Source organism: Cebidichthys violaceus, unplaced genomic scaffold (assembly GCF_023349555.1).
Source record: "Cebidichthys violaceus isolate CVI_PGR_0920_01 unplaced genomic scaffold, fCebVio1.0.p SCAF_7, whole genome shotgun sequence".
Taxonomy (NCBI): domain Eukaryota; kingdom Metazoa; phylum Chordata; class Actinopteri; order Perciformes; family Stichaeidae; genus Cebidichthys; species Cebidichthys violaceus.
This window is the reverse complement of record NW_027176927.1, coordinates 12,678,943-12,706,942: the sequence shown is the minus strand read 5'-3', so window position 1 is coordinate 12,706,942 and position 28,000 is coordinate 12,678,943. Positions and strand designations below refer to the sequence as shown.

Sequence of the window (28,000 nt, the reverse complement as noted above, 5' to 3'; positions counted from 1 at the left end):
GGAAGGACTCATGTGGCAGATTCGACAGAAATTTCAATGTGCGTAATATAAAATTAAGCTCTAAAATCCGAATTCAGCTATTATGTTCAGCCGTATGATGTCTCAAATCCATTGATAAATTAGTTTTCTTTTGTTGTTCGTACGCGGGAGAATGGACGGTCAAAAAGCAGGTACGGCTTTTGGCTAGCTTCAACTCGAATATGTTTGTCGGGTCTTCATGTTAGTTTGGGCCAAATCAAAATAAACGGATGTGTTAAGTATTTAACGTGGGCTGAGTTTCAGAGTGTTTAATTTTTTATTCTCACCGTGGATATTATTTACAGATTTTCTTTTCTACAATTAAGTAGTGTGCAGAGAGTGGCCTGTCGTGGTCGACAGCTAGCAGATAGAACACTTCACCGTTATATTGACATTCAGAATGAATGTTTGATACAGTATCACGAAGAGATTATCGACCTTCTTTAAAAAGGAAATGCATTAACACAGCACTGATTACTAATGATAGCCCATATTTCAATTGGTTGTTTTTATAATAATGATGAAAAGAAAAGCTTGATATCTTAAAATATTAACAAGCTCAAGATAACTGGATGGACCGAATAACTGCTTATGGATTTGTCTGTCTGATGCTACTGTTAATTCAGGATTATATCAATGTTTTAGCAACTGTCTCATGTTATGAATTAACATCCATATAAATGAAATCCACTTGAAAAAAAAAGCCAATAAATTGTTTATTAATATAGAACTAGCCTAATTGTTTAAATTGTCTACTGTTATGCCCTTCAGTGTTACACAGGTGGGAACAAGATTACTGAAGCTGTGGTTAATATTAGACTATTAGACATTAGATTATTTTAATGAGCCCAAACAGTCTGCTCTGTTAGATGTGGATTGTGAAACGATAGAAGCAAAACAACTGGTTGAAAATGAACAGTTAAAAAATATATTTTTATTTAAATGTTTTCCAGTAAACATGCCATCCTCCACTACCTATCATTAAACTGCATACAAGCAACAGAATATTCCTTCCCTTCCATTTCCCTCTTTTCTCCCTACTGTTGCATGCACAATATAGAAATACATTTGAACAGAAGAAAAGGGGGTGTCAACAATTTCAACACTGACATCTACACAAACTAACAAATTAAAAACAACATATTTCATTAACATTTAAAATTAAGATTTAAATTTTCTGCAATGACATTTATTGAAGCAGTTTTCATTGATCTTGTCTGTTTGGCACCTCAGATTAAATAAACTCTGTCATGCCAAAGACAGTCTGTTTGGAGTATCAAGATGAGGAAATGGGGTTCAATGACTCAAAATAACAAGATGTTGTCAATCTGTCTCTCACAATTATTCTGTATGTTTCCCTCTGCCACCTTTCTTCTCCGTGTCCCCCCAGCTGGGTCTGTGTTTATGTGTCGGCTCTGCAACCTCTTCTCTCCCAGTCGCGCCCAGCTGCTGGCCCATTGCTCCTCGCTGCACACCAGGCAGGAGCCTCCTGATGACATCATCATTGCTCTGCAGCCTCTTGCAGGAGAGCCTGTGGAGATGTTGGCAGGTAAGAAATCAACAACCCACACATGTTATTTCATAGTAAATATCACTACGTTCACTTATTTGAGGATGAACTGAACTTTGTTGTACAATGTATTTAAATTCAGTACTCTACTAATATTCTTGGACTGGTAATTACATCAGAGTCTATTATTTATATACATATATCTATATATATATATATATATATATATATATATATATATATATATATATATATATATATCTATATATATATATATATATATATAGCAAATACAAATGTGAAAAATTAATTCAAAATGAAGAAAAAATAAACACTATACTAGATGTCAATATGTCACTATAACTCTGTTATTCATTGTATCTGGGAGATAAAAACAACACACAAGACATACGCTGTATGAGGCTTATGCTACACAGAAAATAAGTATTTGTAGGATAAGCTCGTTGTTTGTTTTGGTCTCTTAGTGGGATTTTTTTTTTTAATTAAAAGAACCCAGTGTTATCTCTTTATCTGTTGTGCTGTCTTGTTGGCCCACAGAGAGCCCAGTGAAGCGAAAACGAGGACGACCAAAAGGCTCGACAAAGAAGACGCGCACAGATTTGACAGAGGGCGAGGCCGACTCTACTGTTCAAAGAGAAGAAGAAAGGAATAAGGAGGAGGGAGACAAACAATGTAGCTCAGCACAAGGTGGTAATCCCATAATTCTTTCTTTTTTATGCGGAAGGTAGGATAAGCACCCTCTGCACAAGAGAAGATGCTTGGTTAGTTTATTTGATAATATATTCAAGTTGATAAACTTGACAAAAATGACATGGATGAGATCGTGAATAGCACCTTACTGGGTTATAACGGACATACAGAGACATCACACTCAGTTTTATCTGCTCATGATTAGTACTGCCAGTGTGTTGGGCAACTGGCTTTTGCCTGGTTGGTAATCTAACTTTTCTTAATAGTAACTTAATTGTTGTGTAGGCATTTAAGCAATGAGTTCTATTTCTTTTAAATTACATTTGTTTTTGCGCGTGATTTTTGTAAGTTTGCAACACAAACTGTGTTTCCTGTTCTGGCTATTCTGACTCTTTTTTTTTTTTCTCTGCTAGGCGAAAGCCATGACGGGATATTGGGGCTTGAATGTAGAGACTGCCACCGCTCGTTCAGCAACAGACGACAGATCCGCAAACACATCTGCCTGAGAGAAGAGGAGGAGGAGGACGAAGAGGAGAATGGTGAAGAGTGAAACAAATCAGCAATAGCAAACTTAAAATGTGCCAAAGAGGCATTCAAAGTTGAGGTGACCTGAGGGATCCTCCTTGGAATTGTCCTTCCTATACTAAAGATTATTAAATACCTCTGCGTTAACTATAAATGTTGTAAAAAAGTACAGAAGACTATAATTTACATACATTTATTGTATTTGCTAATGCAGGTGATTCTGGTTAACAGACAGAATAAATATTCACAGGAAGCATCTGTGGTGGAGCAGGAACCGAGGGTTCTGGGAGTCTGGATCCTGGGGGAGCAGATCCAAACCAAACGCAACAAAAGCCAGCAAAACCAGGACTCGTGAGAGAAAAAGGTTAAATTAAGTTTGGGACACGGTTTCTTCAAATTAATTCCAGCTAGGTGTTATCTGTGATGATTTGTAAAAGATGAATGATCTCAGCGGCCTGACGCTTTCTTCTTCTCTGCTTGTAGACGTGGGCGGCTTCAGACACCCGAGAACCAATCGAAGCCGCACCTCCAAAGAAGGAGGCCTAGCAACGGGAAACAAAAAGTCGGTCATCAGTGTTGTTCTGACAGAAGATGAGACACTTCCAGGTTTGTCTGAAAGAGCTGTTTTTTTGGTGCTAGCTTTTATGCTTTGGCTAACAAGTGACTCGACTGCAGAGGGAGACATGTTTATAAGCAAGATGTGTTACCTTCAACTCATCAGGTGTTTCTAAGATGGTTCCAGTAGAGGACAATTCAGCAGAGACAGAGTCTTCGGCCATCCAACCTCAGGTAAGGAATACACAGAAACATTCACCCAAATAGTGAAATGTCTTTCTCACTTACCTCTTGTAGTCGCCTGGCAGACTGTTTGGATTTTATTTTCCCGGGTTCTGAGATTTATGCCTCCGTCCCACATCTTTGCATCTTCTTTACTAAGGATAGTGCACAGACCTTTTTGTGAGAGATAATCTATGAAAGCTGTCGACAGCTTCTTGTGTAGTGGTCCTACTGACCACTGTGTAAATAATTACATTAGGATGTAGGCTCAAAAGCAAAATAAAAACATTTTATTTCTAAAATGTACATTGTTTTAGCATTTCAGCTGACTGTCAAATGGGATGATTCTGTGATACAATGTTGCAGTGTGTGTGTTTTAGATTATTGTCTAATATTTATTTGATTTTAATTGATCTATAAATCCCAATATTACATGGGTTTATTTCTTGAATTTGTCTGGGCGGTCAGCGGTCTGCAGTTTTCCAGAGTCAGTCACAAGACCTTGCAAGTGAAGCCACTGCCTGCGAGGGGAACCCTGAAACAGATCAGGAGCCAAGGTAACGTAATGGAAAATGTCCATCTCTCTTAATGCTTTCAATGTAACACATACTTGATGGTCATGATAACGGATTGTCAGTAATGACGAGAGTTGATTCATCAACTGCATGCATGCATAAAGGCCCTGCTAGTTTGTACTTGTAGTAGTCTGACATATCAATGTTATCTCCTGTCAGCAGTGGGATCCCAACAACAACAACAACAACAACAACAACAGCCAGCAGAGGCTTCCAGGAATATTCTATCAAGCAAGATGCTACAAAGTACCGTAGGAATATTTTGTATTAAATGTATTAACATTGATTTAATTTGGTCAACTACAAGCTCCACACTACTGTTAATAGATCTGGTTCTAATCTAACAATCTATCATACATTAGTTGTTGGACTTTGTTTTTCCTGAAGTTAAAAATGATTTAGTCTGCTTACTTATTTGTAATGTTTTATCTGTGCAGCCTTAAGAAGTTTGTTTATTTTATAAGCAACATCAACAATCTCCACAATAGCAACTATAATGATATTGGTCATCTGGTAAATTCTTCATATTGTTACTCTCTGTCTCCTAGTCTACTTCAGAGCCAGTTGAAGATCTTTGCCTGTGAGTTCTGTAACAAGATCTTTAAATTCAGACACTCACTGATGGCCCACCTCAGGACACACACCCAGGAGAAACCTTTTCAGTGTCCACACTGTGACTACGCATCAGCCATCAAAGGTAAAATAGGCTCACCGCAGAAGCTGTTTTAGAGGCCAAACACAAATGTCACGCTTGATTTTTAAAAGGGAGACTAAATCAAGATGGTTAAGTTACAATTTGTAGGATTTTATTTTTAAAATTTGCCTCTATGAGATAATCAATTAATCAAGGGTGCTGACAGGAAATATGGGAAAAAGGGGTGTGTAGCAGATCCCAGGGTGTCTACAGTATGTCCATATTTGTAGGATTTCATGTGATTACAACATCTTTCAAATTATTCCGATGGCACAAGTTTTTGTTGAATTTGTGGTCTGCAAGTACTCTAGCAGACACATCCTGATTGGCAGACTACGGTTATGCAAATTTTCAGTTGGTGAATGCGTTCTCATTATAGAAGTATCATCCATAGAATCCAGAAGAGACTGAGTTAAAACAACAGTGACAAACAAGTAACACTAAATTATTGGACGGATAAGTATTTGTAAAACGTATAGCAGAGCAGGGTAACTTCTGCAATCAATAAATAACAAAATTATAAAACTTGCAGTTACAAACTAATTTAAGTTTCCCTTCAAAGCCAACCTGAATGTTCACCTGAGGAAGCACACAGGAGAGAAGTTCAGCTGTCAGCACTGTCCTTTCAACTGCCTCAGCCCAGGACACCTCAAGGTGCTTTTATTACCTTTTTTTTTTTACTGTTTTTAATAGTATTAGTTACACTGTGATATCCTTAGTATAATTTGTATTAACATGCAGGATTTGAGACACAATGTGAACTCTCTTGTGATTCTGGTTTCTACATCCAGATGTAGATTCAGGTTGCAGCTGCACTGTTTTTCTGGTTGCAGCAGTAATTCTGTGGTTCTGGTCATGCAGGTCCACATAGAGCGAGTCCATCTGAAGGTGAAGCAGCACTGCAGCTTCTGTGAGAAAAAATACTCTGATGTAAAGAACTTGCTGAAACACATTGAGAAGCGACATAACATGAAAGACCCTGCCATCTTCCAGACCTTCCAACAACTAAGGTTTGATCTACATTATTTTACTTTCCTATCTACTCTCAGACACACCTGCCCTTCTAATCTGTTCATCTTGTTTCAGGTTGAAGACTCGTCAGGGCCTCAGACAGCTCCTCTACCACTGTCCCACCTGTAACCGGCGCTTTAAGAACCAGCTGGAGCGGGAGCGCCACCTGCTGGTCCACGGGCCCCAGCGTCCCTTCGCCTGCCTCATCTGTGATCATGCTGCGACAAAGATGGCCAGCCTCGCCGCCCATGTCAGGAAGCACCTCTTCCTATACATGTGCTGTGTGTGTGACGGGAAGTTTGTCAGCTCCCAGAGACTGAGGAGTCATTTGAAAGAGTCTCACGAGGAGCTTGACCAGGAGCATGCCTTCACAGACTGTATCAACAGCAGCTACTATCTGATACAGCCCGGAGGAGGCATGTGGGGGGACGAGGAGAGGGAAGATGCAGAGAAGGGGGTGAAGGGAGATCCAAGGATGGAGCAGGAGGGTGAAGATGAGAGGACGAGTGATGAGGGTAGAAGAAATGGTGTCGGAGGGGAGGAGTGCCGAGATGGGGAAGTGGAGCGGCTGAAAGTAGCAGCAAGCGAAGCTGGGGAGCAAGAGGAAGAACAAGCAAAATCTCAGGGTGAGAGAGCAGAAGATGTGCCGGGAAAAGAAGGAGAGTTAGAAAACGGAAGCGAACAGCAAGGTTCCCAAGATCGGCTCCATCAAGCTATTTCTACAGAAAACACACCTCCCTCTGACAGACGGGATGAAGCAACAGCTGTGGAAAAGGCACAGGACAACACGGCAGACACATGCACCCCTGCAGCTGGAGACGACACACAGACGTTCTTATCACCAGAGAGCAGTCACACCCCTCTGGTGGAGAATAGGACTCAAGAAAACACACAACCAGCTGATGAGAACACACAGACACCTTTGTCGTCAGCACCTTCAGGGGACGATTCTCAAGCTCCACTCTCAGAAAGTGTAAGTTAATTACAGGTACTCAGGAAGGGCAATAATGTCAGCTAGGGCTGCATAGCGGTTATTTTCATAATTGAAGTATTTACTAATTATTTTCTCAATTAATCATTTTGGCAACCAGCAATCCAAAACCGAAAGATATTTAATCTGATATAATGTTTTGACAAAGAATTTCACATTTCAGGGGTTAGTTAATTTGCTGTCGATCAATTAATATGTAATAAATATTAGCACTAAAAATCAAATAATTGATCTTTTACATTGCATTACTTTTATTTTGGCATTAGCGGACAGATACATCTGAATTATGTTCTCCAAATCTGATTATCCATCCAAAATAACATCCTTCTCCATGTATAGAAATGACGATGACAGGAAGTGATTGCGCTCAATAAAGAGCATGATGTAGTCTAATTATTTGATTATTTAATCAGAATACATATTACTTATTAATTCATTTATATTTCTGAAACTTATGAATTCAACTTTAAATCATCTTTTCATCTTCTCCTCAGGTAGCAGCTTTGCTCCTGGCGTGTCTGACATGTTCTTTGTTTTCTGCCGGCAGGTGTCGGAGGTTTTCCATCAGAGTGCGTTCCAGCAGGTGATCTCATCACTTCAAAAGACTCGGCTCAATATGGAGTCTTTCCAACGGCTCAGGAAAATTTACGGAGACCTGGAATGTCAATACTGCGGTGAGGAAGATGATGAAACCCCCTTGAGGAGGCAGATTCTGTTTTTTTTGTCTATCTGGCTTGAGTGTTAAATATTGTCCTTTGTTTTGCTGCACAGGTAAACTGTTCTGGTACAAAGTCCACTATAACGTCCATGTACGCACACACACCAAGGAGCACTCGCACTACTGTTCAAAGTGTAGCTACTCGTCCATCACCAAGAGCTCTTTGAAGCGACACCAGATCCAGAAGCACAGCGGTTTGCTGCTGCCTTGTACGAACCCTGGCTGTAAATACACCACACCTGACAAATACAAACTTCAGGCCCATTTGAGGACACACGAGGAACAGGTAACCAGCCTTCACCCGGAAAATTAACTATAAATCAACTCCACGTTCTTGTCTTGTGTACCTTCAATTAAACTTGACATGCGTTTGATCAATATTCTCGTTGATCTGCAGTAGAATGTAATGTATGTGCAGAATGGAACACTCGAGGTAGCTTTTTAAATTGGTTAAATTAAGGTATGCCAACATTGACTCTTGATTTCTATTGGTGAGATTTGTCTTGATTAATGCCTTTATCTTCTTGCTGTATACAGGGGAAGAGTGTGACTTGTCCTGTCTGCCAGCACAGCTATCCAGAGCACAGACTAAAACACCACATCAAAACATCCCACCCTGGTAAAGAATACATAGATATATATCTAGAGACATGGACAAAACACACACACTACCTGTTAATGATTGTTTCAAACCTGTCCTTAAAATCAATGTGAGTATTACCATTTGTTCATTCTTCACTGTGCTGACTGTGTGACACCTGACTGAAGTAAATAGCTGTTGAAACCAAGTTTAATACACTTTCCAAGGTTGCGGTTTCACTTTGTGCGTTTGTGTTTGCATGCATGTGTTGGACAGACACACTACCTTCGCAGGGCAAAGGACTGATGGTTCAACGTGCAGAGAAGTGTCCCTACTGTGACTCCTACTTCCTGAAGAACAGCAGTGACTTTCAGCGGCACATCTGGGTCCACCAAGGTGTGATATTCCTCTTCTTTTAACACAAACGCATACACACATGTGTGGAGAAACACATATGGGTCCGTGCATGACCGTGCACAGTATTTCACTGCTTGATTATTGAGTTACTTGAGGTTCCATCTGTCTCTCTTTCTCCTGGCTGCACTCCAGGAGGATGGACCGACTCAAAACACACTGCATGTGTTGCAAAAGGAAATTGGCCTGTTGGTCAAGTCACATATGAAGTGATGATAAAATTGTCTCCTTGTATGCTGCTGGCATCACACAAAAGTATAAACCATGTCTACATTATCTGTGATGCATGTGGTTTTGTTTTGAGGAAGTGACTTGTTAGTCTACTCCTCTTCCTGTCAGTTCCTTCTTAAACACTTCCATAGCTTGATGAGCTGTTCACTTTGAAGTTACATCTGTCCAGAAGCTGAGGAAGCTGGCAGACATTAATCCAGCACAGGTGTTGATGAAGGTCTAAGTGAGCACAGCCAAAACCTGCAGTGCATAGTATGCTCATTATGATGTTATTTTATTAAACTACAGATAATGCAATTACTATTAAACAAAACTTTATTATCAAAAGGTCCATCTTATCTTGGCCAATCACCTTCATTCAACATTTGTTATGTCCAACACCTCGCAAAGTACCATCTCGTTTCTTCACACTCTTATACCCTTTAACTCTAAAAGTCTTTTTTTTTTTTTTTTAATCTTTTTGTTGCTGTCTCATGTGGTTTAACTTTTGTACACACTTGTGTCCCTGTTTTGTAGGTTTGAAGCCATACGTCTGCAGTGTGTGCGACTATGCAGGCCGCAGCCGGAGTAACCTGAAGACTCACATGAACCGACACAACACAGAGAGACGTCACCTCTGTGATCTGTGCGGTAAAAAGTTCAAATCTAAAGTCACGCTCAAAAGCCACAGACTAAGCCACTCTGATGAAGGTACGTGTTCTATGTGTATTTATTATAATCCATGGTATTATTCATTATTCTGCTTGAGTAGAAGAATTTGAAGAAGTACAAAGCGATGATAAACATAAGGACAATTAGTATTTGATTTGTTCAGGGAAGCGGTTTCAATGTTCAGAGTGTGACTTCACCTCAGTCTCCAAACCTTCCTTGCTCAGACACATGGAGCAACACGCTGAGTTTAAGGTCAGAATAAACACAGACACACACACACGTTTCACTCATGATGTCACGTCGTTGTTTTGACAAAAATGATTGACAAGTTGTTTAGAAAAATCCATTGTTATATCAATTGTAATCTTGTCGTACAGCTTTATGATTGGTATTAACTTTTTGTCTATCGATGTAGCCATTTCGCTGTGCCCACTGCCACTACTCCTGTAACATCGCTGGTCCCCTGAAGCGACACTACAACATGAAACACCCAGATCAGAAATATCAGAATGCCGGACCTGGAGTGCCTAACCCTGATGCTCTGAAACAGCAAGGTCTGATCTCTGCTTTCATACTGCTATGTCATTTTCTTTAAAGTCACATTTTACCACACTAGGACATATGTACTGCATACATATATTTGAAGTGTGGTTGGCATTATGGTGAAGACTCTCAGGAGTGAGAATCTATGTGATGCTAGGATCCAGGCCATGGTCAAGCCTTACACCCCCGCCCGACCACTTCGCTCTGCTGCCTCGGGGCGATTGGTCGCCCCGTCGCTCAGAGGTCCTGACGGCCGATCGACCCGGTCACGGCTGTTTTCTGTCCTGGCCCCACAGTGGTGGAATGAACTTCCCACTGACGTCAGGACAGCGGAGTCGCTGCCCATCTTTCGGCGCAGGCTGAAAACCCACCTCTTCAGGAAGTGCTACCCTGAGCCTTCCACTTAGCGCTTATTGTTTTCATACTAGCTTGTTGCACTTATTGTATTCGTACTACTAATAGCACTAACTGTTATTCTTGTTTCTGCACTGTACTTTGGCTCTGAGTTATGCTCTGCTTCATGCTCTTAGATGCTTGTTTGGGAAAGGAAATGTACTTATGACTTCTGGTGACTAGTAGTTCTTTTGATTACCAATGTTGATGCACTTATTGTAAGTCGCTTTGGATAAAAGCGTCTGCTAAATGACTGTAATGTAATGTAATGTAATGTAATGTAATGTAGGAGGGAAATCATTTAAGATTACTTTAAGCTTGCAGCAGCACAGAACAAAAGGCGTGTTCAGCTGCATGACGTAACATTGCTTGTGTGTGTCCCTGTATTTAGGTGGTATGAAGTGTCCTGAATGTGAATTTGTTTATGGCACCAAGTGGGAGCTGAACCGCCACCTGAAGAGCAAGCACAGCCTGAAAGTGGTGGAAAGCACCTGGGAGGTAAACATCTTTCACATGAACAGGCTAGATACGGTCATTTTTAGCCATGCTAGAGACGTGTCTCTGGGGATGATAATGTTGGTCTGTGGGTCGGTTCACCACTTGGGTCCAGACTGTGATATCTGGATAACTATTGGATGGATTGCTATGACATTTTGTGCAGCCATTCAGGATCCCCAGAGGATAAACTCTAATCACTTTTCCCTTCAGCACCATCATAGGGTCAACTTGTTCACTTATTCCATGAAAGGGTTTGAGTATTCGGATTTCAAAATCTAGTTGATGGGTTGTCACAAAATTTGGTACAGAGTACATCCAGTACATTCATGGTCCCCACAGGGCAAATTGCCACTTTGGTGACACCCTGACGTTGCCTTTAGCACCATCATCAGGTCAAAAATGAATTTTGTTTAATACTTTGGTTTAAGATCAAACCTTTTGCATAACTAATGACATTTCCATCAGCCTCAGCTGTACGTTGTGTTCAGTGCTAATTAGTTAATGTAAGCTTGTTAAACTTTGATGGTAAACCTGCTATAAATCAACATGATAGCATTATTTTTGTGAGCATGTTTGCATGCTAGCATTAAGCTCAAAGCAACACTGTGCCTAAAGTACAGCCACACAGAGCTGCAAGCATGGATGGAGACTCTTTTTCTTGTTTCTGTCGCAATCTCTTGTCACTAAAAATCGTATTTCTGATTAAGAAACTTAAAAACTGTTGCTAAAATATCAGAAATTGGAATCCCACTGGAAAAACTTGCTAGCTTGACAATGTCAGCATATAGTTTAAGTATTAATCGTTTTTGTTCAACAAAGCATCAGTATTTTCAGGATAATACATAATCTGTATGAATATCCAGGTGGGGGAGACGGTAGAGGCCCAGTTCGTGTCTGTGGAGGATGAAGAGCAGCTGACAGAAGTATCTGTAGCGTCCCTGCAGGACAACGGTAACAACAACAACAACAACAACAACAACAACAACAACAGCACCAGTGATGAACATACAGTCGATACAGAGAAACCAACAGACCAAACCTTTTTTATCTATTTTTTCCTGCTTGCATGTACTATGTCACACATAACAACAAGTGTCTCTTTTATGTTCAGTTGATATCCAGCAGATCACCGAATTCAATTCAGAGACTCACAACGCCGTCACCTCCATGGTCGCCATGGCTCCAGGCACTGTCACCGTTGTACAACAGGTAAACAACACCACATCACGTACTCAGGAGGTTATGAGTGGTTACAACAAAGTGTTGACGTAAAGCTGTGGCTGCAGTTGCAGGTGACTGACGAGCAGGAGGTCGGTGAGTGCACAAACCAGCTGATGGTGGTGAATGCAGACGGGGATCTAACTGGTGACCAGGTGATGGTTGTGGAGGACGCACACGGCCTGGAGGCCCTGACAGTCCTCACTCAGGGAGAAAACACTCACCACTATATCGTCTACGTCCAGGAACACACTGTAGAAATCAACTAGTAATGCCAGCATGTCAACATCTGCTGATTCATCAGCGCTGAGGGGGATCACTGTCAGCAGATCTGTTTACAAAAGAGAAGTAACATAAAATGTACAAATGGGCAATGCTTTCAGGATTCAGTGAATGTTTCCATGTGGTCATTAAGAATTTCCTTAATCAGATTTATTTTTCAGTGACTTCATGATTATGAAAACCATAAGTGCAATAATTGTTTGTGTGATCATGTGACATATTTTGTATTTTAAGTATATTTGAATAAACCCTTGTTGTTGATCAGTTCAGTTCAGTTTTTACTCAGAATTCCTTAAAAGTTTGTTACAGTTTTCATATTATGACACTTATTTGACATTTGTGACAATCTGATATGAGACAAAGCAACACATATTGTTTTGAATACAGTATATTCACATGTTCCTGGTAAATGATACCATAGACTGCAAAATGTGTTTTATTACATTAATTTAGATATGATTAATGTCTGAATATCATCAAAGCTTGAAAAGTTTAAACCATAAAATAGCCTTACTACACTTTGAATGCGTTCGAATTTGGTCCTGATTAACATGATGGACAACTATTCAGGGAGAAAGATTATTTAGACAACTATGTGATTGAGAATTTTCACATTAACTACAATTTGTTTAGTTCGTTTAAAACCATGAATGACATGTTAAGATGGGATTGCCAATACAACATATATGAATGCACTCTGTGTTGAAGGGGATGAATAGTGAGACAGATTCTGACTTAACATTTCTAGTCGTAGTTCAGTCTCAGTCCAGTAGGTGGCGGTAGTGCGCTGTGTGGTCTTTTGACAACCGCTGGTACAATACAAAGATTAGAAGAAGAGGAACAAGAACCGGTGGGAAATTTGACAGACAGAAATGTGAACAACAAAGATTGTTGTTCACATTTCCCATTTCACTCCGAGCAAACATTAATGGTGCAAATACTAATACTTACATGACATGGACCGGTACGTGTTGGTTGTATCATTTTGCCAAACAGATGACGACCTGGCGGAGGAGTACTCATGTAAGTTTAGCTAACGTCCACGCTGCTAAACCAAGTTTAGTTTAGTTAGCCTGTAGCTTAAAAAGTGTGTTGATACGTTAGGTTAACACTAGCAGTTATATTTAGGTTACATCTGAGAGTTATGTCACATACGTTACATTTACTTTGTAGCATTAAACATTACAGTAAATAAAGATATGTTAGTAAAGTTAGTCCCTCAGCGTTAAGACTTTGGTAACTGACAGGATATATTATGTTAGTCTAGATATCGTTATACTGATAATGTGCTAACCCATGCTAACAGGAGGTGCTATTTATACATCTATACAGTGACGTTAGCCTGGTCGTGATGAAACCTGGTTACTGACTTGTCAATTTCCACAGGTCTGGAGCCAGTAAAGCAGATGCATGACAGACTTGTGGACATCTCCGCTCAGGAATCATCGAGAGGGATCTCCGTGTTTCCAGGTGCAGTGAGTTTAGCAGTGTGGGCATCGTTCAGCCTCCTGTCTGACCTCCTCACGGGAGCTGTTGTTATTCCACAACTTTCCTCACCTCTTGTCTTTTCTCTGTGTGTTTTCCCAGCTTGTTCTCTCAGCGGCAGCCCATCGGTTCAGAGGTGGTACTTCGCTCTTCAGGCTTGCCAAGGACTCACGCAGGTTGGAAGATTCAAGCACAGTACATGTGTCTAGAGCCTTTTTCAATGTGTGATGCAGGAAAATGCCTCTCTGTCCATAGATAAGAAGTATCCATAGATCAGAAAAGGCTGTTCAAATAATAGAATAAATACTTCAGATTTCAATACATGAGACAATTAAGTCAGCATTAAGTATGCTAGTTTTGGTAGATTTGATTTTGTGGTCCTAATCATATGGAGAGCTCCTGTCATGAAGAGTTAATTGTAATACATAGAAGCCCAACCATATGAACTCTCTCACTGCTAGACTTTCATGACTCTGAATCTTATCCTATATATATGTATACTATAAGTTATAGTCTACATTTGGAAATTATTGCTTATCAGTTGTACCTCTGCTACACAACCTTTTTGTTAGAACACAATCCTAGAACATAAGTTCCTCCTAGAAAAGTAAAACAGGGGTTGAATATGCTGACCTTTACTTCCCTTATCAAGTTTACAGAAAGAAGTAGAATAATGTTTGTGCCACAGCTTCAATAATTCTACAACGCAACACATTAACGCAAAATCTTTGTTTTTCTTCTTTTTTTTTATTTTGTTTAACTGAGAAGTCAGGCATTTGACACAACTCTGGACGAGGTCACACTGCTCCGTTAATCTTCATTTCTTAATTGCCTGTTAATTATTTTACCTCAAATGTAGATAACAAAACTACATGTGTCACAGATTTGCTGTGTGCAAGCTTGATTGATTTGTTGATTTAATCTAAAGCTAACTTTTGGCGAATAGACACGCAAATAGACAAAGGACTAAATTAAACAAATAAATGTATATTTCGGATGTTTTCTTTTCTCTAGTCTGAAAGAAGACATTATGGACTGAAATTGTCCAAAATTCCATAATTTATCAGTCCAAAAATTGTGTTTTTGCCTGTAGTGTCTCCCCTTAATAACATGTAGTTGGTTCCATTGAGCTCCTACAACACTAGACAATTACAGATAAACTACCTCCTCCATGTGTGTCTTTAGTCAGTGAGATAATGCCATAAAAACACTGTATTTATGCTTTTTTATAATTTAAGTAATTATTTGTAACTAGTATAATAATTAAGGCTCCAATGAGGATTGAACTCATGACCCCTGGTTTACAAGACCAGTGCTCTGCCACTGAGCTATAGAGCCATATAGAAGTTACTGAACCAGATCACAGTTATGAAGAGCAACCCAGGGTGTGGGACATAGTTAGATCAACAGGTTAAAGGTGTGTCCTGAGCTTTGTTATGCAGCACCAGCTGCTTGAATGCAGAAACTGTTCACATGATGCAACAATACACTATCCTAGCTGATCTAAATGAAGATGGGCAAACATTTTCCTTAACTGTCCTTAAGGCAGCTCTATGACCAGACGAGTGCGTTCTCTTCAGTCTCAGCTGCTGCTGGTCTTTACACACACACACACACACACACACACACACACACACACACACACACACACACACACACACACACACACACACAACTAATAGTTTGTTGTTGTGTGCCAAACATGAACATTGCTAAAGGAGAAATTGCAAAGATTACCCAAAATGCTAGGAAATGCAGCGATATTGTATGAATTAGCAGATGTAATTATTTTGGAAGTGCTCCCAGTTCACCACTAGGGGGAGTTAGAAGAGTAAATATGAGTAAAGTCAATTTACAGTAATGCTTGAATCTTCTGAAGCACTCGTTTCAGTTGATGCTAAGATAGCTTCATTGAATCCATAGCAATAAACTGCTGTTGTACTTGCTCAAAGAAATTGCCAAAGCCATCATACACCTAATTCTGTTTTGTTGAAATTGCAAAACACAGAACTTTATGGCAAGTTTGCAACATATTGATGAATTCCAATTGTTGGTATAGCTGTTCAGTCTGTCAATAAAGTTTAATCCGCTTGTATGTTGACCAGCTGAACTCATGTGAATGATGCTGATAGAAGTATTCCTTTATTTTTTCCTAGTACTACACTACAACTAAAACAAGGGGACATGACATTTTCAGGAGTAAATGTATTTGGAGTTGGGGCTGTAATTCTGTCGTCATACTCAAATCTCTATCACCTGTTTGGTAGTTTTGCAGCTCGGACTGGGAGGAGCCGGGGACTGGCCATCAGAAAACTGAGAGTGAAGAGGAGAAGCCCACTGCTGTGGAGTCATGTCTCCGTTCTCTGAGTGCTCAGGAGGCACCGGAGCTAAAGGCTGATCAGCCGTCACTGACCGAGTGAGTGTCAGATCATATCTACTTTTTCATTATGTAGATACTGAATGTATTCTTGTTTTTGTTTTGCTCGCTGCCGCTCTGTGTTGCAGGCATGTGTGTAAATCCTCTATGTGAACTCATAGTAACTTATTATCTGAAATAGTAAACTAAATCATTGATGATACTGAATATTCCCCTCCTAATGAGTGAGTGGAAAGACACAATTTGATATTGTATCTTGATTTATATCTTACTTATTTTTTTATACACTATAAGAAAATATTATTGATGTGTCTCAAAAAGTCAAAGTGTTACATGTTGCCCAGTGGGCTTGCAGGTCTTTCTGATGTGAATGTCTTTATTGATCAGGCTGCTGGAGGAGGCTGCAGAAGGACTTCATCTACTGTCAGACAAGCTGCCACCTCCAGGTACTGTTGACCAATCCACAGCACTCACTTTCTTTTCATACAGAACTTTCCTCAGCAGTTGTGAGTCATGTTATCATTTTGTGAAGATGTTGAATTCATTCATATTAATTCGAAGGCACACTCTTTTAATCCATGGTGTTAAATCCAAAATGATTCCACACACTACTTCTCAGATGATTTTGGGTGTTGTCATTATCTGTACAGCACAGCTCGCCAGTTTCCTCCAGTTAGGAGAACAACAAATGTCTAGTTTACTTATAGGGCAACAGAGGAAGATGTTAGTCTGCTGCACAAAACAAAGTCTCAAGTGAGAGTTTCAATAACAAGGAATTAAAACCTCTTCACTGTGTGACAAGGATCCAGTCCACTTTCAAGCAGTTAGGTTTTGAATGTCTGCATGCTGCAGCCTTGTAGAGAGCGTGGCCTACTCTATGTGATGAATATGCACTCAGCACTGGGAGGATGGGATACTTCTGCTCTGACTACTTATCTGTGACTCTGCCTCCTGCGGTGATATTTGCTTTCACTTCATTTTCACTGTCTTAAGGAGCATTTCTTAGTCACCCTCCATCTGGAGCTGGAGTCACCACAGGCTTCCAAAGATAGTGTCAGTGGATCAGCCATTCTCTTGTTGACCCCTCGGGAAATCCTATCGAGACAGAAAAAAGACTGGAAAAGTTTAAGGAATTCTTCTTTGGTTTGTCCCCCCCCCCCCCACCCCACAGGTAAAGCCTTGTTGGATGTGCTGCTGTTGGGCTCTGCAGAGCAGTCCCCTCCTATTAAAGACATGCTGCCTCTGATGGGAGCACTCAAACACATGTCCCTCTGGCACGCTGCTGAGATCACTGTCATCACACAGCACACCACTGGGTGAGGAGACGACAAACACACATGCGCTACAGTGCTGGAGTTGCACAAATCAAATGATGACGTCACGTTCAAACTTATCTAATATGCAAACACAAAAGAACCTTCCTAACGTCATTGTATAAACAGGATACCTGTACATTCACTGGGCTGTGCGCACACACACACACACACACACACACACACACACACACACACACACACATACGAGACTCATTTATCAGTCCAATTGTGTTTTTGCCTGTAGTGTCTCATCTTAATAACACAATAAAATGTAGTTGGTTCCATTGAGCTCCTACAACACTAGACAATTACAGATGAACCACCTCTTCCCTGAAATGTCATGCCATAAAAACACTGTATTTATGCTTTTTTATAATTTAAGTAACTATTTGTAACTAGTATAATAATTAAGGCTCTAATGAGGATTGAACTCATGACCCCTGGTTTACAAGACCAGTGCTCTGCCACTGAGCTATAGAGCCATATAAAAGCTACTGTACCAGATCACAGTTATGAAGAGCAACCCAGGGTGTGGGACATAGTTAGATCAACAGGTTAAAGGTGTGTCCTGAGCTTTGTTATGCAGCACCAGCTGCTTGAATGCAGAAACTGTTCACATGATGCAACAATACACTATCCTAGCTGATCTAAATTAAGATGTGCAAACATTTTCCTTAACTGTCCTTAAGGCAGCTCTATGACCAGACGAGTGCGTTCTCTTCAGTCTCAGCTGCTGCTGGTCTTTACACACATCAACACACACACAACTAATAGTTTGTTGTTGTGTGCCAAACATGAAAATTGCTAAAGGAGAAATTGCAAAGATTACCCAAAATGCTAGGAAATGCAGCGATATTGTATGAATTAGCAGATGTAATTATTTTGGAAGTGCTCCCAGTTCACCACTAGGGGGAGTTAGAAGAGTAAATATGAGTAAAGTCAATTTACAGTAATGCTTGAATCTTCTGAAGCACTCGTTTCAGTTGATGCTAAGATAGCTTCATTGAATCCATAGCAATAAACTGCTGTTGTACTTGCTTATATAGGAGATTAGAAGTTAAGAATGAATACAAGTTCCTAAAGTTCCCCTGTGCTGTTTTTTTTTTTTTTTGCCCAGGTGGCAGAAAGCAGCGTCTTACCTGAGTGCCAGTCTGGTAGAGCCTGCTGACCTACACAACTGTATGGATCATAGAGAGCTGTGGAGGGGTGGCCTGGTTATCAGAGAGAAGAAGGTGAGGACCTCAGAAGTGAGTGGAGGAAACATGCAGGGTGCAGTTCTTTATGCAAGGTTTATTCTACTGTTGTCCTCTTAACTTGACGAAGACAGATGGAGGAGGTGGAGAAAACATGAATTCAGTTAAACCTGTACATTGTGCAGCAGGAGAACAAAGTATAGATTTATTATTTGTGTGTGTGTGTGTGTGTGTGTGTGTGTGTGTGTGTGTGTGTGTGTGTGTGTGTGTGTGTGTGTGTGTGTGTGTTACTAGCTGTTGATTGATGAGACAAAGAACTTCTTTGAGTCTCTGAGTCTCTGTGTGTTTGCTGGTTGAGTGCTGTAGAGGGCATGAAGAGAAAGCGGTGCTCTTTTGAACCTACCTGCCTGCTTGTCCGGGGCTTTTTGTTATGAGCTGTGTTGTCTCTGCACACAGCTTGCTGGGCTCAGCGAGAGAAGGCAGAGGAAACAGCGTTTTCCTAAGAACCACCTATGCCAGGGCAACTCGTGGAGACCTGAATCAGGCCTCAGTGTGTGTTCTTTTATCTTTTTCATATGGAATTACTCATGCGGTGCACACAAAGGCATTGGGTCCATTTTCACATATTTTCTTTTGAATTATGTGAATTTCTGACTCAGTGGGAGGTAAGTCTGGAGGCATTACTGGAGCTCACTGAGGGGTCATGGGAAATAGCTCTGCCTTGCTGGCATTGCCCCGGCAGAGCCGACCCGGCCCGTCCCGGCACCACATTGACGAGACCTTTCGCACACAGGAGTCGGCTGTAATTGATTATTTAGGATTTAGGCAAGGACAAGTGTTAGAAAACGCCTCTGGGCAGCTTCTGTCTGTATTTAAAGGACACCGATGGTGCTATTGACTTGCAGGTACATCGCCGGTCTTTACTTTCTTAGGAATTTAAAGTGTAAAAGCACAATTAGATAAGAAATAATGGCTCTACCAACAGTACTCAACTTCATTCTCTTCACGAAAACAATATAATGTAGGCCTTACCGATTCATTTTTTTACTATTCCATATGGCCAAAATCATGCAAACACCAGTGTCCACCTACTTTTCTCTATGTTTGCTGTGATTTTCTTCTACATACAAAGATACTTTAGACCAAGGGTTCTCTACCTTCTTTGGATGTGGACCGGAGTGAGTCACCCAGATTCTATCATTGAATCTGACCATTGATTCTATCATTAAAGTCCATTGTCAGTGTATGCTCACTGCAGAGATTTAAAGCTGATGCATGTGAAAACAAACTCTGCACATACTGTACATCATTCTGCACAGTGATGCTCAAACATCACGGTTGGTTAACAATGAGAACAACATGTCTGACTGGAGAGGGACTTGATCAAACAAGTGTACACAGTCAAGATACGCTGTCAGAAATGGGTAAAGAAAGTTAATTCATTTAGTTCTACCTCCAAATTAAACTGTTTTCAGAGAGAGAGAGAGAATGAGAAAGGTGGACATATTCACAACTAATCTGTCAAAGTGTGGAAGATCCGTATCAGAGACAGATGGAGGGCGGGTCTTTTTATTTTTGGATGATGGGGTGAAGAAATAAAAGTATGTGGTCTGGAGGGGCAGTAAGCCTTTTACTGCTGATGGCGGATGCTCAGCATAAACTATGAGAGGCCGCCAAAGTGAATGCACAGGTAAACACATCATCATTTTTGATTATCTTTTAAGGGAATGGGGGGGTAGGGGTAGGGTAATTGATAGGTTCTTCAGATAAGATCTTTGCAGATAAGCCCTTTTACATGTAACAGACAAAAACTTTCTGGGCTCAAATCACTTAATGATTGAATTTGTTTAGGTCGTTGATCTAGTTTGTGTTCTTCTCTGAAATAAGTTTAAAGCAGCATTAGCTGATATGTTGTGGAACAGCCTCTAAAAACACAACATTTTAAGTAAAGCTGCAGGCCAGTTTGAATCGTTGTCCTAGTGAACTGGCAACAGCGTTGCACGGCTGACAGAAGTTTTCTCCAGTCATCTCTGTGCTGAGGCAAGCGTGCAGCTTCTCCTTCACTAAAGTGACCTTTGCTAAGTTGCTGCTTTCAGAAGTGAGTCAGTCAGTGAAAGCTTCACAGTTGGCGAGCAGTGGAACAAAGGAGAATTCCCAAAAGGAATAAGAGCCTGTCTGAGAACAACCACCGCCACTTTACAGCTGTGTAATACAAAACAACAACAGCTACTACTACGTGTGTGTGTGTGTGTGTGTGTGTGTGTGTGTGTGTGTGTGTGTGTGTGTGTGTGTGTGTGTGTGTGTGTGTGTGTGTGTGTGTGTGTGTACCATTAACTATGCAGCCATGTGACAAAGCAAACCATGTCTATTTCAGTGTTAAACAAACACTTACTGCATGATAGACTGTAGCATTGTTAATCACAGAATAAAATAACTTGCCACTAGGTGACCTTTTCTCTCCTCTGTGTGTGTGTTTGCCTCAGTGTGTGTCGGAGCTCCGTTTTGACGGCTTTTCTCTGCGCTCTCCATTGCGTCACACACCAGAGACCGGCCTCTTGCAAGCTCCCTACACCACGACAGACCACAAACTGCAGTCTGAGGTGAGTCCTGAGCTCCTTACCTCTCACATATTTATTCACCAACCTCAACCTTTATTCCACTTTGTTCTAATCTCAAAAACACCTCAGACCACCAAAAGCCTTTACTTATGGGAATAGTTCCCACTGCACTGAGAATGTGGCCGTCTTTTAATACGCAAGTGTGTGATAGCTATAGCCTGATAAGTAGACTGAATCGCCATTTTGTTTCAGGGCTTTGTATTCCGTTTGCCCCAACCAATCAGTCGTGAGTGACGTATCCTTTCCGTTGGCATCGTTGGCGCTATGAAGCAATGTTGCGCCCTGTTTTGTTTGTATTGTGCATTAACACTCACGTAGGCGGTGTGATTCACATCCTGCTTCTAGTTTCACGAGTAAGGAAATTCATTTAACACGTTTATTACACTTCAAGATTACAGACGATGTGTTTTGGTGAGAAATTAATGTAAACATTTCTCTTTTTTTTTTTGTTTACAAGAAATCTCCACAGGGTAACTTTTCCACCTCATTATTTATTGTTTCTTCCTCTTTGACAAAAGAAATGCTCTGATGTGCCAGCAGTTGCATCACAGCAGTGAGCAGAGTCTTCTGCCGGAGTGCTGTGGGCCCTGTACTTGGTCCTAATGTTGCCAGTGAGGAAATCTTGTTGAGAGAAATGTAACGCGTTTGAGGTCATTAAGCTTGAAAGAAGACGATGATATAATTACGCCTGTATGTCTGTTTTCCTTCAAACTTTAGGCAAGGTTTGGATCGACAGGATGTCGAGGAGATAATGACTGAATTTACATTTAGGAAGGAACTGTTCCTTTAACCCCAGTTCAAGCCTCATCTTACCTCCAAGCTAAAGAGTTGTATAAGCGGCACAATCTCCTAATGATTTCTGGTGGCTAGACGGAGATAAGTTCAACAGGGTCACTTCCTGGTTGCCCTTTAATCACACTGAGGAACCTGTGACTGAAGGACCATCAGTCAGATGAATCAAATGTATTTTATCTGCCAAATGATGGCCGACCTCTTGTACCTCTGATGACCATAAAGCCACAAAACAGTATTGAGTATAGATTTATCATCTCATCACAGAGAGCCACTGCTTCAGGGTTTAACTGATGGGAATCTGTCTGCTGCAGTCACATGTTCTTTCCTAGACCTTAGCGCTCATCTTTTATCCATCAATCTCTCACCAGAGTTTATATGCTTCATGTGGCAACCTTCAGTTGCATCGTTCACTTTTTTTTTTTTGTCAGATTTTGTCCTCCACATTTCTAATAGAGCGGTTCAGAGGTATTTGTCTTGGGATATGAATCGTTGGTACTGAGAAACTAGAGTTATCTGTCAGCTCGCAGTGATATCTCTATCCACTCAACGTGTAGCCTCAGTTAATGTTCACGTATCAACACTTTTGATAGCAAGTGATTCATATGACCTGTTTACTTTTTAGGGGATGCATCGATCCAACTTTTTCTTTCTGGATATTGATACCTGGGCTTTGGGTATTGGCCGTTGCAGAGAACCGATACCAGTGTTGTGTAATGTAACAAATTATTACATAGATATACATTTACTGAATTGTTATTTATTATTAAAGTAATAAATTGTGCTACAGCAGCTTGGTAAGAAAGCTTCAAAATTAAGAGGAATTACAATTCAAGTGTAACCTTATTTAAATGCAGCAATAAATAATAATTATACTTATTATTATAATATGTCAAAACTTAAACATATTATGTATTGGGACTTTTTCTGGCATACTAAATAGTACGGTAGTATGAGTACTGGAACACACACTCGGTTACTGTCATAGTTGGTAATTACTGGTAAACATTACCTGCTCAACATGCTGACAATAGCATTTAGCTCAAAGCACCACTGTGCCCGATTCACCCTTCAAAATAACTGCAGATTGACAACTCAACTAGTCAACTAATTGTGTGAGCTCTAACATTATGGACTTTGTAACATACAGGTGATTTTTTTCTAATCTAGGAAATACATTGAAATAGTTTTGCTACTTTTTTTAAGTTGCTGAATGGGAGTCTTGGTTATAACTGCATTTCTCATTTTGCCACTGAAGCATCCACCAACTTGGAGATGAATGACATGAAGAGCTTTTTACTCTATAAGAGCAGAAGTACTAAAACCCAAATGCTAACTGTTCCAGCATGTAATATGTTATAGTCTGAGAGTGTGTTGTTTTCCATGGAGAAGATGTTGTGTGCTGGTTGTGTGTATTTGTTTAGAGAGTGTACTCTGTGTGAGACAAGGTCTTTTATAACAGTTGGTATAGTGTTGTTCTGTAATGAACTTTATAATGTAGATTAACATCCATAACAATAGAACCACACAGAAGCTCTGCCTCGGAAGTTATGCCCTGATGTGGGGTCTAATGGCACACACACACACACACACACACAGCGGCCTTTATTAGCATTTATAGCATTAGCATTAAGGGCAGTAGCTTAAAGGATGTCTGTTGTACACACTAAAGAAGTACTGATAATAATTAGCTCTTCAGACAAGAGTAGTGATACAGAGTGGCTTTTGTAAGTTTTATAATTTCCAATATATGTGTGTGTTTATCCTAACCATTGTCTGCTTTGTGAGTTTGTGTTTGGCACCAGATAGCGTGTGTGTGTGTGTGTGTGTGTGTGTGTGTGTGTGTGTGTGTGTGTGTGTGTGTGTGTGTGTGTGTGTGTGTGTGTGTGTGTGTGTGTGCGCACGCTCATTATTCAGTTAACACAGCAGAGTGCCACAGTTGAGGTGTGTGTGTGCTACCCGTTTACACGTCTGTGGAGAGTGAGCCGGTGTGTTTGTGTGCGCCGGATGTGTGATCTCATTAGATCTGTGCACAGAGAAGCAGATGGCGGTGATTGTCTTGGCACACAATATAAACAACCCTCTGAGGACAACAAGACTATCACATCTCCACTCTGCAGGGATAACTGACTGTAAAATCTAAACTATGCTCCGACAAAAACTATTAGGCCTCCACACCGTCAGGACTAACTGTTGTGTTAATTACTAACGCACGCACACACACACACACACACACACACACACACACACACACACACACACACACACACACACACACACACACACACACACACACACACACACAGAGACGCTCAGTCTCAGTGGGAAGGAAGACCACACTGTGCTGTGTGAGCACCAAACCCAAAGTGTGTGTTTTACTGCGTGATTTATAAAATCGAGTATGAAGTGTAAGCTTGCTTATATCACACACCTGTAATACTGTTGACTATTATATGGATAAAATGTTCGATCACAGTCATTTTTATGCTGCAATATCGACACATATGATATAATAATTGTAAATTCAATAAAGACGATGTTAATTGACAAAATATTGAGATGAGAATCTGTCTGAGTAGATGAAATACTTGTCAAATCAAGGTACTTCATCACATTGATGTCCTGTTTATTAATTTTCGGCACTGCTTATGCCCAGAATGAGCTAGTACAACCACAGATATTGGAAGAATGGGCACTTTCTTGTTACAGGATACAACTCGTTATTCTACAATCTAACAAGGCTATTATTCTACAATCGTACTCAGAAGACTGGAAATTGAGTCCAAGTGAAAAAGTGATTTTAGAAAATGTGCAGTCAAGGAGATGTTGCTCTAAAAGTAATTCATTCTGCACATTTTCAAATCAAGTGGACATTCCTCTTAATCACGTCATAGTCAACTTTTTTCATTCTCTTTACTTAATTCTCCAGCGAGCTGTTTGTCAGAAAATCTTTTTATTAATGGTGAATGTTCTCCTACACAGATTCAGCTGCCCTATAGCATATTCAAATGGTGACATTTAGTCTCTCTCTCAAGTGTCCTTTTTAAAAGTGCCTCAACCCTGTTTGTCAAGGGAAGGGAAAGGGCATTCACAGAGCACTTTCTTTTCTCAGACTACTGGGCACAAAATCTGCTTTCAAACTTCTGCACTTCCTCCTCTCCTGAACCCTGTATCCTACAGTGAAAGTCAGACATCAGCTGGTCAGCCATTTAGTTTCTTGCAACATACCAACGAGTACTTGCTAATGGCTAACTTTACTAATGTAAGTGATTTCTATTGTATAGGTGGAAATAGCACCAGTGGTGGTCAGTGAAGGCTTCCGTGCCTTCACGGCACCCTGTTACATAATGGAGGACTGCTACACAATATAAAATCACAATGTGCTGCTCCTGAAGAGCACTTACTGTTGAACTGCTCGGATATTCACAGGGGACAAGATTACAGCAATCTATGGGAATAATATGGAATGCTCCTGCAAAAACCCGAACCCTATTACATGTTGAATCACCCAGAGTCATGTTGAAAAGAACAAAAACATTTTAAGTACAGGCATATGCAATTTGAAACCATTACAGATACAAGGACAGTTTCAAGTAATGAGGATAGTTTAGTATTGGAGGCCACTGCGTTAGTCATTCTCTTCAGCTGGTTGAACAAATGAGTAATACACTTTACCATCTTGCTAGCAAGACTGTAAATTCGACCCAGGTTCATTAAAATCTCGGTCTGCTCTTAATCTATAAGAGTCTATCAGAAATAGGTCAGCCCGTCATTCTTTAATCCAGATCAATAAATGATGAGATTTCAGGCTTTCCTGGTATTCTTGTAGTTTTCTATATGCAAATGTCCTGGTTTTCCATGTGACAAATGATTTATATATTATTGATTTGCTCATAACCTAATGAGCTCATTAGATAAGTAGGACAACTTCATATTGTTAAAATGTAGGTCTATTTTAATTTTTTTAAATGTGAGCTACATTGTGTTAAGTAACGGATGGGCTGTTTAGTATGGGAGTGAATCTTTTGGTAGATCATGATTGATTCTCGACTCAAAATCGATTCTCGATTCTGTACACAGTAATTATTTAATATTAAGGAGTTTATTTATTTGACAAAAGTCATATCAACTAATTGCAACAATGTAAACACACAAAGGCAAACTCTAAGACTAAAATGAACATTTACTCATGCTATACGTTCTCAGTGACTTTAAGAATGACAAGTTCAAGTTCTACAAAAAATGAAAAATCTGCCTGTAACATAAATACAATTACTAGGCTTGGGCTGGTTGCCATTTATTTTTCAGAAACTTGCAAACATATGTTGTACACATAATAACGTTTAATATGTTTAAAGTGTTAAGTAACTCTAAAATGATTAGTCAATTAATCGGTAATTTGGTCAGCAGTCAGTTCATCAAAAAAAATTTTGATTCATTTTTTTTAAAGTAATTTTCTGGCTCTTTGCTTAGTTTTTTTGTAAATGAATAATCTTCATATTTAAAGAAGTCATCTTTTGTGTTTGGAACTTGCGCTAGAAATTGATCTCTAATTTTCTGACGTGTCGCAGCTCTAGTGTTTAGGTAATTACACAGCGGGTATAACGGTGGATGTCCGTGCTCTGTCTCTGTGTGTAAATCTGTTTTCCTTTCCCTTAAATCCTCCTCTTCCTTTCTGCACACACACGTCTGAATGCACCAAAAAATGATTTTGCTGACATTTCCACTGGAAATCCAAATCCAGATTTGGAACAAAGGAAGATCAGATCTGGGGTTGGTTATATAACATCACCTCTGAGCTGATTACGGTTGAGTGTCTTGCTCAAGGACACTTCAGTTGTATCTTAGTCTTTCAACCGCTGGATGCTCTCCAACTTCTTGAGCTGTTGCCTCACAAACTACTGTGTTTTTTGTTGTTGTTGTTGCTCTTTTTAGATGCTGTCTGTGTGATAAGATAACCCTGTTGTTTATTCTTCATCCTCTTCTCTCTGTTTGTTTCTTTCCTTATTTCATTCTTTCTCTCCTCCACCCCTCTCTGTCTGTCTGTTCTGTCTTTGCAGGTCTTCCATTACTACGCACCAGTTTTAGATTTGGTTCAGCTGGTTAATCTATCAGACCTGCCCAGCTTTCTGCTGTCCACAACCCAGTTTGAACTGTATCCTCATTTCTGAAGTGTGTGTGTGTGTGTGTGTGTGTGTGTGTGTGTGTGTGTGTGTGTGTGTGTGTGTGTCACAAAATGCGGCTTTGTTTCTCCCCTGTATTGTATTGTTCCTTCACCACCAACAAACAGAAGCGTGTCTGGGAAGTCGATGAAAGCTAAACTTCTGCTGGACCAGTTGAAGTCACTACGTGGCAAGGTATCACCTCCTAAAGTGTTCCTTTATAAGTACAAATACTGGGAAAAGTCAGTCATATAACATCACTTATGAAGTAAATAACTTAATTAATTGCATTCAAACTTACATTTCTGCTTGTTTGCTTAAGTCAAATGTGTGTTCATGTAGATAGGACATACAGTAGAAAATGCCTTAAAGATGCATTTTCTATTTGATTTGAGGGACTGTGTGAGTGTGTATGTTTATCAACTGTGTTTCTACGTCTAGGTCGGAGCGTTGTTCAGCATGTCCTGTATAATCACCCCCATTGCTCAGCACGCAGCCAGCCAGCTCAGCTCGCAGCGCTGGAGACAGTCTGTAGCCAGGAGACCAAAGTCCTTACCCGACTGTAAGACTGTTTCTCTTTTGTTGTTCTTCTTTTTTTCATTGCCTTGTTAAATGGATGACTGTCTGGCAACAACAGAGAGGAGCCATATCACCTTCTGTGGGGAAATAAATTGGTAACTAGGAATATACGGATATAGATAATAAAACACTCCGTTG

At 40.2% G+C, this 28,000-nt stretch overlaps 2 protein-coding genes and 2 non-coding genes across 7 annotated transcripts in view; 2 read left to right on the top strand and 2 right to left on the bottom strand.

Annotated features, from left to right (window-relative positions):
- Positions 1-6: 6 nt before the first annotated feature.
- zfat (zinc finger and AT hook domain containing) lies at positions 7-12,604 on the top strand. Of its 4 annotated transcripts, none has more exons than XM_068735854.1 (24): positions 7-170; positions 1,409-1,567; positions 2,087-2,236; positions 2,653-2,778; positions 3,015-3,128; positions 3,248-3,370; positions 3,486-3,553; positions 4,010-4,098; positions 4,279-4,362; positions 4,665-4,813; positions 5,373-5,464; positions 5,672-5,820; positions 5,897-6,794; positions 7,360-7,486; positions 7,584-7,816; positions 8,068-8,149; positions 8,387-8,506; positions 9,272-9,445; positions 9,570-9,658; positions 9,822-9,960; positions 10,734-10,840; positions 11,704-11,791; positions 11,952-12,049; positions 12,127-12,604. In XM_068735854.1, the coding sequence occupies exons 1-24, from the start codon at positions 152-154 to the stop codon at positions 12,325-12,327; spliced, it is 3,678 nt and encodes a 1,225-aa protein (XP_068591955.1). In that variant the 5' UTR covers positions 7-151; the 3' UTR covers positions 12,328-12,604. The 4 variants fall into 4 exon arrangements, with proteins under 4 accessions (XP_068591955.1, XP_068591954.1, XP_068591953.1 ...); XM_068735853.1 differs by having other exon boundaries at positions 2,087-2,239; positions 4,276-4,362; XM_068735852.1 differs by lacking the exon at positions 7-170 and having other exon boundaries at positions 270-1,567; positions 2,087-2,239.
- A 595-nt stretch (positions 12,605-13,199) lies between these two features.
- mtbp (MDM2 binding protein) overlaps positions 13,200-28,000 on the top strand; it is a 28,806-nt gene continuing 14,005 nt past the window's right edge. The window contains exons 1-11 of the mRNA XM_068735757.1: positions 13,200-13,363; positions 13,727-13,810; positions 13,928-14,001; positions 16,093-16,241; positions 16,590-16,648; positions 17,374-17,518; positions 18,636-18,750; positions 21,195-21,311; positions 27,182-27,276; positions 27,412-27,478; positions 27,725-27,845. Of these exons, the coding sequence (XP_068591858.1) occupies positions 13,297-13,363; positions 13,727-13,810; positions 13,928-14,001; positions 16,093-16,241; positions 16,590-16,648; positions 17,374-17,518; positions 18,636-18,750; positions 21,195-21,311; positions 27,182-27,276; positions 27,412-27,478; positions 27,725-27,845 (1,093 nt within the window). The 5' untranslated portion in view covers positions 13,200-13,296. The remainder of the gene's footprint in view (positions 13,364-13,726; positions 13,811-13,927; positions 14,002-16,092; positions 16,242-16,589; positions 16,649-17,373; positions 17,519-18,635; positions 18,751-21,194; positions 21,312-27,181; positions 27,277-27,411; positions 27,479-27,724; positions 27,846-28,000) is intronic.
- On the bottom strand, positions 15,092-15,163 carry trnat-ugu (transfer RNA threonine (anticodon UGU)). The gene has a single exon. It is a non-coding gene; the product is annotated as a tRNA-Thr (tRNA).
- Positions 17,929-18,000, bottom strand: trnat-ugu (transfer RNA threonine (anticodon UGU)). Its single transcript has one exon. It is a non-coding gene; the product is annotated as a tRNA-Thr (tRNA).

Coding starts and splice junctions, on each gene's coding strand:
- zfat (XM_068735852.1), top strand. CDS start 1,300: ATGAGGAAATGGGGTTCAATGACTCAAAATAACAAGATGTTGTCAATC. Junction 4,099..4,278: donor GAAACAGATCAGGAGCCAAG/GTAACGTAATGG, acceptor TCCTGTCAGCAG/TGGGATCCCAACAACAACAA. Junction 4,814..5,372: donor CTACGCATCAGCCATCAAAG/GTAAAATAGGCT, acceptor TTCCCTTCAAAG/CCAACCTGAATGTTCACCTG.